This window comes from Nerophis lumbriciformis, linkage group LG01 (genome assembly GCF_033978685.3).
Source record: "Nerophis lumbriciformis linkage group LG01, RoL_Nlum_v2.1, whole genome shotgun sequence".
Classification (NCBI taxonomy): domain Eukaryota; kingdom Metazoa; phylum Chordata; class Actinopteri; order Syngnathiformes; family Syngnathidae; genus Nerophis; species Nerophis lumbriciformis.
The window spans coordinates 75,680,001-75,692,500 of record NC_084548.2 but is presented as its reverse complement, the minus strand read 5'-3'; the positions used below and the strand labels follow the sequence as shown (position 1 = coordinate 75,692,500).

At 46.2% G+C, this 12,500-nt stretch overlaps 1 protein-coding gene across 4 annotated transcripts in view; it reads right to left on the bottom strand.

Moving 5' to 3' along the window:
- Window positions 1–12,500, bottom strand: part of lama5 (laminin, alpha 5) — a 219,849-nt gene that overhangs the window by 89,920 nt on the left and 117,429 nt on the right. For all 4 annotated transcript variants that reach the window (XM_061925868.1, XM_061925885.1, XM_061925877.1 and 1 more), the window contains exons 28-37: window positions 11,787–11,895; window positions 11,580–11,677; window positions 11,367–11,514; window positions 11,172–11,298; window positions 10,967–11,106; window positions 7,007–7,122; window positions 4,336–4,547; window positions 4,055–4,256; window positions 551–695; window positions 331–471 (exon numbers count right to left, since the gene is read on the bottom strand). In XM_061925868.1, coding sequence (XP_061781852.1) covers window positions 331–471; window positions 551–695; window positions 4,055–4,256; window positions 4,336–4,547; window positions 7,007–7,122; window positions 10,967–11,106; window positions 11,172–11,298; window positions 11,367–11,514; window positions 11,580–11,677; window positions 11,787–11,895 — 1,438 coding nt within the window. The remainder of the gene's footprint in view (window positions 1–330; window positions 472–550; window positions 696–4,054; window positions 4,257–4,335; window positions 4,548–7,006; window positions 7,123–10,966; window positions 11,107–11,171; window positions 11,299–11,366; window positions 11,515–11,579; window positions 11,678–11,786; window positions 11,896–12,500) is intronic.

Sequence of the window (12,500 nt, the reverse complement as noted above, 5' to 3'; positions counted from 1 at the left end):
GGCTTAGGAAGGTTTTAAGCCAGGTTTGAGAGGAAGATACGTTTTTTTAGAGCATTTAAGAGGGTTTGAAGAGGTTTTTAGAATGGTTTAAGACTGTTTTGAGACAGGTTTAAGACTGGTTTAAGGGTTGTTGAAGGAAGGTTTAAGAGGGGTTCAAGAGAAGTTTAAGAAGGGACAAAGACAGGTTCAAGACTGGTTAAAAAAGTGTAAGAAGGGCAAAAAAGAAGTTTGAGATGGGTTGAAGACTTGTTTAAGACTGGTTTAAGACTGTTTGAAGACTTGTTTAAGACTGTTTTGAGACTGGTTGAAGACTTGTTTAAGAGGGATTACTTCAGTTCGTCTCTTTTCTGAGCTGCGACAGCGGTCAGTGGCGCCAAAGCAGAAGCAGCTGGTGCATCCTTTGGGGTTGGTGGGATCCAGGTGGAAGGTTCCCACTCGACAGCGGTCACAACGAGAACCTTGCACGTTCTCCTGCAGAGGAAATATAGCTGATTGTGGCCTGAATACTGCCTTCAAAATAGTCTTAACTCATGTGCACTAAAACGCTGACCTTGCACAAACACTGCCCCGTGTAGGAGTCGCACACTCGCTCCTCTGTGCCCGCCTCGTTGCAGTCACATGGCCGGCAGTTGGGGTAACCATAGAAACCGGACGCACAGCGGTCACACTGGCGACCCACAACGTTGTTTTTGCATCTGGCGGGTCCAAAACATAAACACACACAAATAAATACAGTCACTTTGTTTCCTTCATCCTTTCAAAGTGTGTACAAAACACACAACGCATGACCTAGCTTACAATAGAATAGAAAGTACTTTATTGATCCCTGGGGGGAATTCAGCACCACAGTTCGCTCACAATAGACAATAAACAGTTAAGTATTTTTTACATGTGAATAATATAAATACATTATGTACATTTTACATGTATGTTATATTTTATATTGCTACTACGGTACATTTTTAGTCTATTTTACACCTGCGTTGTCCTTTCCATCCTTACACTTTCCATCCTTTGTAACCGAGCTACTGTGTGGAACAATTTGAAAAGGGGTTTAAAATAACTTTAAGAGGGGTTGAAGAGGGATTTTAAATATTATTAAGAGGGGTTGAAGTGAGGTTCAAGTGAGGTTGAAGAAGGATTTAAGAGATTTTTAAGAGGGGTTGAAGAAAGGTTGAAAAGGCGTGTAAGATAATTGTAAGAGGGGTTGAAGAAATATTCAAGAGAATTTTAAGAGAGGTTGAAGAAGTATTGAAGAGAATTTTAGGAGTGGTTGAAGAGAGGTTGAAAAGGCGGTTAAGATCATTTTAAGAGGGGTTGAAAAGCGTTTAAGAAAATTTTAAGAGGGGTTGAAGAGAGGTTGAAAAATAATTTAAGATCATTTTAAGAGGGGTTGAGGAGAGGTTGAAGAGGGGCCTAAAAGAACTTTAAGACGGGTTGAAGAGGGATATAAAATAATTTTAAGAGGGTTTGAAGTGTTTTTATATTTTGCAAATTTTACATGTATGTATGTTATATTTTATATTGCTACTACGGTACATGTTTAGTCTATTTTACACCTGCGTTGTCCTTTCCATCCTTACACTTTCCATCCTTTCTAACCAAGCTACTGTGTGGAACAATTTGAAGAGGGGTTTAAAATAACTTTAAGAGGGGTTGAAGAGGGATTTTAAATATTATTAAGAGGGGTTGAAGTGAGGTTCAAGTGAGGTTCAAGAAGGATTTAAGAGATTTTTAAGAGGGGTTGAAGAAAGGTTGAAAAGGCGTGTAAGATAATTGTAAGAGGGGTTGAAGAAATATTCAAGAGAATTTTAAGAGGGGTTGAAGAGAGGTTGAAGAAGTATTGAAGAGAATTTTAGGAGTGGTTGAAGAGAGGTTGAAAAGGCGGTTAAGATCATTTTAAGAGGGGTTGAAGAGAGGTTGAAAAATAATTTAAGATCATTTTAAGAGGGGTTGAGGAGAGGTTGAAGAGGGGCCTAAAAGAACTTTAAGACGGGTTGAAGAGGGATATAAAATAATTTTAAGAGGGTTTGAAGTGTTTTTATATTTTGCAAATTTTACATGTATTTTATATTGCTACTACGGTACATTTTTAGTCTATTTTACACCGGCATTGTCCTTTCCATCCTTACACTTTCCATCATTGTAACTGAGCTACTGTGTGTAACAATTTCCCTTGTGGATCATTAATGTTTGTCTAAGTCTAAGTCTAAGCAGCTAACCTGATGTTTAGAAGAGCAGGATTTGTCTGATAAATACCAATCTGGCTTCAGGTTATTTCACTCCACAGAAACTGCTCTTCTGAAAGTTTCCAGTGACGTGATGATGACTCTGTTTGGTTTTTACTCCATTTGACATCTGCCTTTGATACAGTGGATCACAGGATTCTGATAGACCGCCTCACATCTGAGATGGTGCAGTTCTCCAGTGGTTGACTTCTTATATCAGTGAAAGAACTTTCAATGATGTCATGTGGTGTGGTCCAAGGTTCTGATGTCATGTGGTGTGGCCCAGGGTTCGGTTGATCAGTAGTTTTAAAAATGTTGATCATCATTTCTATGCAGATGATATTCAACTGTTATGCTCCTTCAATGATTCAGAGTTCCACTTTTGATCTGAGTTCTTAAAATGTCTATCCTGTATCAAAAACTGCTTGTCCTCAGATTTCCTCCAGATAAATTCTAACAAAAGGGAAACTCTGATCATTTCTCCCGATAAAAAGATGAAGAACTCCCTTGGTGCTCTGGGTGCATCTCAGAAACCTTGGGCTGGTGTTGGATCAGTCCAAGTCTTTGGGGCGTCTCTGGCGTCAATTGACCAAAAACTGTTGTTACCACATTCAGAAATATTTCTACAGTGAGAAATTTGCTGTCAAAATTGGATCTGGAAATGATCATTCACACGTTAATTTCATCTGGTCTTCAGGCCAGGGTCTTCTAAGGATCGGGGGCGGCATGGCGTAGTGGGTAGAGCAACTGTGCCAGAAACCTGAGGGTTGCAGGTTCGCTCCCCGCCTCTTACCATCCAAAAATCGCTGCCGTTGTGTCCTTGGGCGGGAGACTTCACCCTTTGCCCCCGGTGCCACTCACACCGGTGAATTGAATGATGAATGACAAATTGCAGCCACGCTTCCGTCAGTCTACCCCAGGGCAGCTGTGGCTATGAAAGTAGCTTACCACCACCAGGTGTGAATGAATGATGGATTCTACATGTAAAGCGACTTTGGGTACTTGGAAAAGCGCTATATAAATCCCAGTTATTATTATTATTATTATTATCAAGGATCCCCAAAAAGTCATTCTAAAACCCTGGCATTCCATACTACAGCTCCCAGACTCTGGAACAACTTGCACCAGTCCCTCTGTGATCTTGACTGTGTTGACACTCTCAAATCCCTTCACTGGCTTCCTGTTCCACTCAGGATTGAATTCAAAGTCTCCCTACTAACCCACCAGTGCCTCCATGGAAAAGCCCCCCCTCTATCTCAAAGAACTACTCACCCCCAAATCCTCCACACCACACCTCCGCTCCGGATAGGCTAACCTCCTAACAACCTCCGAGGACAAAGCTACGAACAATGGGAGACCGGGCTTTCTGCTCCGCCGCTCCCAGTCTGTGGAACGCTCTCCCTGACCACCTGAGGGCACCACAGACTGTGGATGCTTTTAAAAAAGGCTTAAAAACCCTTTTTTTTTTTTTTAAAAAGCCTTTTTTTTAGATATATGCATACTAGTTTTAGCTGTTTGGCTGTTCTAGTTTTTATTTTATTTTTATTTTATTTAATTTATTTTTTTATACACTGTAGCACTTTGAGGTTGTTTACTCAATGTAAAGTGCTTTCTACAAATAAAATCTATTATTAAAGAAACATTTGAAAACATCTCTTATAGTTGATGCACCTTTTAACTATAATTTTTAATCACCTTTGTATGTTGTTTTAAATGGAATTGTTTTACTTCACCTATGTTTTGTACCGAGCTTTGTCATTTATACTTTATGAATACCATTAACTTACTGACTACAACAAAATAAAAGACATGTTTTTCTCCCTGACCTGCACTGGCCGCTGAGGGTGTCGCAGTTGACGTCGGGCGTGACGATCCCGGGCCGCGAGCAGTTGCACACCTCACAGCCGACCACCGGGTGGCAGCCGAAGGTGTGAGGCTCGCAGCGGTTGCACTCGGGTGGTAGCGTCCTGGGAGGACAGATGCACTCGCCTGACACAGGCTCACACAGCCGGTCTCCGCAGTTGCACGCTGCACACAACACAACACGTGTCTCACTATCGCCCCCCTCAGGTAGAAGGTTGTGTTACAGGAGGTATGGGACACTCACGTCTACAGCGGGGGAAACCCCAGTACCCCGTGGCGCACATGGAGCAGTCCCGGCCGATCACGTGGGGTCTGCAGCGGCACTGGCCGCCAAACGGCTCGCAGGCGTCGCTCTCGGCGCCGACCTGGTGGCAGGCGCACGGCAGCGCCCCGTTGTTGAAGAACGCCGACAGCGACGTGGCCGAGCTCAGGCAGAACGGCGAGGCGCTGGTGGGACTGTAGGGGGCGACACACAAGGTCAGTCGGCACGGTCCAGACTTTGTTTTTTTAGAGAAATCAAGAGAGAAGGCTAGTAATTGACATGACTTATACATTTACGACTGCATTGGTGGAGGAGGAATTATGGTGTGAAATTGGGCTTGGCTCCTTAGTTCCAGTGAATGCTCCAGGACACCAAAACATTTTGGACAATTCCACGAGATGGCACTTGGAGTTCATATGTAAGCAATAAAGCGTATCATTTATATTGATTTATTGATGAAAGAGAGGTTTTTGTTAACAAGTTAAATGTGTTCAATGATAATACGAGCACGTTTAACACATTGGAACTTAGCAGCAGTTTTAGGTGTATTTTGAAGGCAAGTGGTGTGCATGAAGATGATCACTGACACGCCCACTTTCAGGTAAACAAGTAATGTTCGCTCCAAATAAATTGGGTAATTAATCTGCGTGTATTAATACCATATTTTCTGTGATTAATCATATGAATGAACTTGCCAGCCCTAATTTAATTGTAACTTAGTTAAAAAAAAGATGACCATACAAAGTAATGTGAGTGTACACGACACACTATTATCATATATATTTATTATATTTACTAACCTGATCAGACACTATTATCATATATATTAATTATATTTACTAACCTGATCAGACACTATTATCATATATATGTATTATATTTACTAACATGATCAGTCACTATTAACATATATATTTATTATATTTACTAACTTGATCAAACACTATTATCATATATATTTATTATATTTACTAACTTGATCAGACACTATTATCATATACAGGTAAAAGCCAGTAAATTAGAATATTTTGAAAAACTTGATTTATTTCAGTAATTGCATTCAAAAGGTGTAACTTGTACATTATATTTATTCATTGCACACAGACTGATGCATTCAAATGTTTATTTCATTTAATTTTGATGATTTGAAGTGGCAACAAATGAAAATCCAAAATTCCGTGTGTCACAAAATTAGAATATTACTTAAGGCTAATACAAAAAAGGGATTTTTAGAAATGTTGGCCAACTGAAAAGTATGAAAATGAAAAATATGAGCATGTACAATACTCAATACTTGGTTGGAGCTCCTTTTGCCTCAATTACTGCGTTAATGCGGCGTGGCATGGAGTCGATGAGTTTCTGGCACTGCTCAGGTGTTATGAGAGCCCAGGTTGCTCTGATAGTGGCCTTCAACTCTTCTGCGTTTTTGGGTCTGGCATTCTGCATCTTCCTTTTCACAATACCCCACAGATTTTCTATGGGGCTAAGGTCAGGGGAGTTGGCGGGCCAATTTAGAACAGAAATACCATGGTCCGTAAACCAGGCACGGGTAGATTTTGCGCCAAGTCCTGTTGGAACTTGAAATCTCCATCTCCATAGAGCAGGTCAGCAGCAGGAAGCATGAAGTGCTCTAAAACTTGCTGGTAGACGGCTGCGTTGACCCTGGATCTCAGGAAACAGAGTGGACCGACACCAGCAGATGACATGGCACCCCAAACCATCACTGATGGTGGAAACTTTACACTAGACTTCAGGCAACGTGGATCCTGTGCCTCTCCTGTCTTCCTCCAGACTCTGGGACCTCGATTTCCAAAGGAAATGCAAAATTTGCATGGTTGGGTGATGGTTTGGGGTCCCATGTCATCTGCTGGTGTCGGTCCACTCTGTTTCCTGAGATCCAGGGTCAACGCAGCCGTCTACCAGCAAGGACTTGGCGCCTGCACACAGCGCAAAATCTACCCGTGCCTGGTTTACGGACCATGGTATTTCTGTTCTAAATTGGCCCGCCAACTCCCCTGACCTTAGCCCCATAGAAAATCTGTGGGGTATTGTGAAAAGGAAGATGCAGAATGCCAGACCCAAAAACGCAGAAGAGTTGAAGGCCACTATCAGAGCAACCTGGGCTCTCATAACACCTGAGCAGTGCCAGAAACTCATCGACTCCATGCCACGCCGCATTAACGCAGTAATTGAGGCAAAAGGAGCTCCAACCAAGTATTGAGTATTGTACATGCTCATATTTTTCATTTTCATACTTTTCAGTTGGCCAACATTTCTAAAAATCCCTTTTTTGTATTAGCCTTAAGTAATATTCTAATTTTGTGACACACGGAATTTTGGATTTTCATTTGTTGCCACTTCAAATCATCAAAATTAAATGAAATAAACATTTGAATGCATCAGTCTGTGTGCAATGAATAAATATAATGTACAAGTTACACCTTTTGAATGCAATTACTGAAATAAATCAAGTTTTTCTAAATATTCTAATTTACTGGCTTTTACCTGTATATTCATTATATTTACTAACATGATCAAACACTATTATCATATATATTTATTATATTTACTAACTTGATCAGACACTATTATCATATATATTTACTAACTTGATCAAACACTATTATCATATATATTCATTATATTTACTAACTTGATGAAGAAACTGTTTTGGCCACAGTTGGTGATGAAGTCGTAAGATTTGTCCAGCCGCTCCTCGCTCAGGTAGCTGGAAGTGTAGCTGGACTCTGGGACCACCAACACGTAGTCCTGGACAGACACAGCAAGGGTCAAGTGAGGATGACAAAGGTTTACTTTCTAGTAGCCTGGCTAACTTCCTGCTAGCCTGATTAACTTCCTGGTAGCCTGGTTAACTTCCTGCTAGCCTGGCTAACTTCCTGGTAGCCTGATTAACTTCCTGCTAGCCTGGCTAACTTCCTGCTAGCCTGGTTAGCTTCCTGCAAGCCTGGCTAACTTCCTGCTAGCCTGGCTAACTTCCTTGTAGCCTGGCTAACTTCCTGCTAGCCTGGCTAACTTCCTGCTAGCCTGGCTAACTTCCTGCTAGCCTGGTTAGCTTCCTGCAAGCCTAAAAAAACTTCCTGCTAGCCTGGCTAACTTCCTGGTAGCCTGGCTAACTTCCTGGTAGCCTGGCTAACTTCCTTGTAGCCTGGTTAACTTCTTGCTAGCCTGGCCAACTTCCTGGTAGCCTGGCTAACTTCCTGGTAGCCTGGCTAACTTCCTGCTAGCCTGGTTAGCTTCCTGCAAGCCTAGCTAACGTCCTGCTAGCCTGGCTAACTTCCTGGTAGCCTGATTAACTTCCTGCTAGCCTGGCTAACTTCCTGCTAGCCTGGTTAGCTTCCTGCAAGCCTGGCTAACTTCCTGCTAGCCTGGCTAACTTCCTTGTAGCCTGGCTAACTTCCTGCTAGCCTGGCTAACTTCCTGCTAGCCTGGCTAACTTCCTGCTAGCCTGGTTAGCTTCCTGCAAGCCTAAAAAAACTTCCTGCTAGCCTGGCTAACTTCCTGGTAGCCTGGCTAACTTCCTGGTAGCCTGGCTAACTTCCTTGTAGCCTGGTTAACTTCTTGCTAGCCTGGCCAACTTCCTGGTAGCCTGGCTAACTTCCTGGTAGCCTGGCTAACTTCCTGCTAGCCTGGTTAGCTTCCTGCAAGCCTAGCTAACGTCCTGCTAGCCTGGCTAACTTCCTGGTAGCCTGATTAACTTCCTGCTAGCCTGGCTAACTTCCTGCTAGCCTGGCTAGCTTCCTGCAAGCCTGGCTAACTTCCTGGTAGCCTGATTAACTTCCTGCTAGCCTGGCTAACTTCCTGGTAGCCTGATTAACTTCCTCGTAGCCTGGTCAACTTCCTGCTAGCCTGGCTAACTTCCTAGTAGCCTGGCTAACTTCCTTGTAGCCTGGTTAACTTCCTGCTAGCCTGGCTAACTTCCTGCTAGCCTGGCTAACTTCCTAGTAGCCTGGCTAACTTCCTGGTAGCCTGGTTAACTTCGTGATAGCCTGGCTAACTTTCTGGTAGCCTGATTAACTTCCTGCTAGCCTGGCTAACTTCCTTGTAGCCTGGTTAACTTCCTGCTAGCCTGGCTAACTTCCTGGTAGCCTGATTAACTTCCTGCTAGCCTGGCTAACTTCCTGGTAGCCTGATTAACTTCCTGCTAGCCTGGCTAACTTCCTGGTAGCCTGATTAACGTCCTCGTAGCCTGATTAACTTCCTGGTAGCCTGATTAACTTCCTCGTAGCCTGATTAACTTCTTGCTAGCCTGGCTAACTTCCTGCAAGCCTGGCTAACTTCCTGCAAGCCTGGCTAACTTCCTGCTAGCCTGGCTAACTTCCTTGTAGCCTGGCTAACTTCCTGCTAGCCTGGCTAACTTCCTGCTAGCCTGGCTAACTTCCTGCTAGCCTGGTTAGCTTCCTGCAAGCCTAAAAAAACTTCCTGCTAGCCTGGCTAACTTCCTGCAAGCCTGGCTAACTTCCTGCAAGCCTGGCTAACTTCCTGCTAGCCTGGCTAACTTCCTTGTAGCCTGGCTAACTTCCTGCTAGCCTGGCTAACTTCCTGCTAGCCTGGCTAACTTCCTGCTAGCCTGGTTAGCTTCCTGCAAGCCTAAAAAAACTTCCTGCTAGCCTGGCTAACTTCCTGGTAGCCTGGCTAACTTCCTGGTAGCCTGGCTAACTTCCTTGTAGCCTGGTTAACTTCTTGCTAGCCTGGCCAACTTCCTGGTAGCCTGGCTAACTTCCTGGTAGCCTGGCTAACTTCCTGCTAGCCTGGTTAGCTTCCTGCAAGCCTAGCTAACGTCCTGCTAGCCTGGCTAACTTCCTGGTAGCCTGATTAACTTCCTGCTAGCCTGGCTAACTTCCTGCTAGCCTGGCTAGCTTCCTGCAAGCCTGGCTAACTTCCTGGTAGCCTGATTAACTTCCTGCTAGCCTGGCTAACTTCCTGGTAGCCTGATTAACTTCCTCGTAGCCTGGTCAACTTCCTGCTAGCCTGGCTAACTTCCTAGTAGCCTGGCTAACTTCCTTGTAGCCTGGTTAACTTCCTGCTAGCCTGGCTAACTTCCTGCTAGCCTGGCTAACTTCCTAGTAGCCTGGCTAACTTCCTGGTAGCCTGGTTAACTTCGTGATAGCCTGGCTAACTTTCTGGTAGCCTGATTAACTTCCTGCTAGCCTGGCTAACTTCCTTGTAGCCTGGTTAACTTCCTGCTAGCCTGGCTAACTTCCTGGTAGCCTGATTAACTTCCTGCTAGCCTGGCTAACTTCCTGGTAGCCTGATTAACTTCCTGCTAGCCTGGCTAACTTCCTGGTAGCCTGATTAACGTCCTCGTAGCCTGATTAACTTCCTGGTAGCCTGATTAACTTCCTCGTAGCCTGATTAACTTCTTGCTAGCCTGGCTAACTTCCTGCTAGCCTGGCTAACTTCCTGGTAGCCTGGCTAACTTCTTTGTAGCCTGGCTAACTTTCTTGTAGCCTGGTTAACTTCCTGCTAGCCTGGCTAACTTCCTGGTAGCCTGGCTAACTTCCTGGTAGCCTGGCTAACTTCCTGGTAGCCTGGCTAACTTCCTGGTAGCCTGGCTAACTTCCTGGTAGCCTGGCTAACTTTCTGCTAGCCTGGCTAACTTCCTGGTAGCCTGGCTAACTTTCTGCTAGCCTGGCTAACTTCCTTGTAGCCTGGCTAACTTCCTGGTAGCCTGATTAACTTCCTCATAGCCTGGTTAACTTCCTGCTAGCCTGGCTAACTTCCGGGTAGCCTGGTTAACTTCCTGCTAGCCTGATTAACTTCCTGCAAGCCTAGCTAACTTCCTGCTAGCCTGGCTAACTTCCTTGTAGCCTGGTTAACTTCCTCGTAGCCTGATTAACTTCCTGCTAGCCTGGCTAACTTCCTGCTAGCCTGATTAACTTCGTCGTAGCCTGGTTAACTTCCTGCTAGCCTGGCTAACTTCCTCGTAGCCTGGCTAACTTCCTGGTAGCCTCATTAACTTCCTGCTAGCCTGGCTAACTCCCTGGTAGCCTGATTAACTTCCTCATAGCCTGGTTAACTTCCTGCTAGCCTGGCTAACTTCCTGCTAGCCTGGCTAACTTCCTGCTAGCCTGATTAACTTCCTGCTAGCCTGGCTAACTTCCTGCTAGCCTGGTTAGCTTCCTGCTAGCCTGGCTAACTTCCTGGTAGCATGATTAACTTCCTGCTAGCCTGGCTAACTTCCTGGTAGCCTGATTAACTTCCTCGTAGCCTGGTTAACTTCCTGCTAGCCTGGCTAACTTCCTGCTAGCCTGATTAACTTCCTGGTAGCCTGGTTAACTTCCTGCTAGCCTGGCTAACTTCCTGCTAGCCTGGCTAACTTCCTGCTAGCCTGATTAACTTCCTGGTAGCCTGGTTAACTTCCTGCTAGCCTGGCTAACTTCCTGCTAGCCTGGCTAACTTCCTGCTAGCCTGGTTAACTTCCTGCTAGCCTGGCTAACTTCCTGCTAGCCTGGTTAGCTTCCTGCTAGCCTGGCTAACTTCCTGGTAGCCTGGCTAACTTTTGCGCTAGCGTGTACTGTGCCTAGTCATCAGTTCAGGGACACTAACCAAACGGTACAATTTGCCTCGTCACATTGTTGCCATGGCAACTTACCAGCAACAGTGTTTTGCCGGCAGGAACCTGCACGGTGAGGATGAGCTGGTGATCGGTCACGTCCAGGATGATCTGGTTCTCCGCCACCAGGACCTGTCGGCAGCCGTGTGCGTGCGGACAGAAGGAGGCGTTGGCGTGACCTGAAACAATAACACAATAAAAACAATAAATGCTTTTGTCAAGAAGTCGCTCTCTCGCAGCCCACCTTGCCAGATGCGCCCCCCGTTGACGTAGACCTGGACCGGGTAGGTGGGGTGGAGCGGCTGCTGGTAGTGCAGGATGAAGACGTAGCGTCCGAGGGTGTGGACACGAGTGGAGTACACTGCTGCATTCTGGGTAAGAGCGGGTTACAGGCGTGAGCGACGCACACGCCTAGTCGGGGGTTCTTCTTCTGTGGTACCTGCAGCGAGTCCAGTCTCACGCGGCCCGGGTGCTCCCCCTGGGGGAGGGGCAGAGGGGGCGCGGCGGCCGAGACGGGCTCCTGCTGGCCGTCCTTCAGGACCAGCGAGTCGGACGGCGTCTGGAAGCGCGAGGGCACGCAGGAGGAACTGGGAGGGGAGGGGGGGGCGGGGCTGTGATGTCATGACGACGCCATGAAGGTGCGTGACGGTACCTGTCCTGCGAGAATTGTCCGTGGGTGCTGATGCAGAGGACCTGAGGGTCCACGTACTCCATGGAGAAGTGGTCTTGAGGCACCAGGTAGATCTTGTGCTGCGCCACAACACACAACAACAACAACACTAGCACCCTACTACTACACCTTCACAGTGGGAGGCACTAAATCAAGCGGCCAATCACGTGACGGCGTCGGCGTGTTTACCAGGAAGAAGTTGGCGCGCTCGGCGGACAATTGGAGCTCGGTGTGGGCGGGCAGAGAGAACACCGCCACTCGCTTGTTGTCATCCACGGCCACCACTCGACACAGGAAGCTGCACAAGGACACGTATGAAGAGTTGTTGACACACACACACACACACACACACACACACACACACACAGAGTCAAGTGGAAAACAGCTGAGTCCACACTAAACAAAAATAAAGCCTTGCAAGGTAAAATAGTGTCTTCCCTGACCGACCAACCAAACTGCCGCAGTCATGTCCCTCTTTGGTGGTCCATGGAACCCGGATGACAGTGAGAGACGGTCACATTTGGCACACAACCTGGCTGGACCACCGGAGACGGGGGTGGAAGATCCCCTATGGGCTCTCGTAGGCGCGCTTGCCGGCCTCGCAGCAAGCATCCGACAACAATGCCGGCTCCTGCACACACTGCCCGCAAGGAACGCGTGGACCACGCCCCCTCCACGGATTCATACCCAGAACACATTTGGACTTGCTTCATTTGATAAAACTCTAGGCTTGTCCCCATACCAATATTTTGGTACCGGAACCATACTTGCCAACCCTCCCGATTTTTCCGGGAGACTCCCGAATTTCAAAGCCCCTCCCGAAAAACTCCCGGAACAACCATTCTCCCGATTTTCACCCGGACAACAATATTAAGGGCATGCCTTGATGGCACTGCCTTCAAC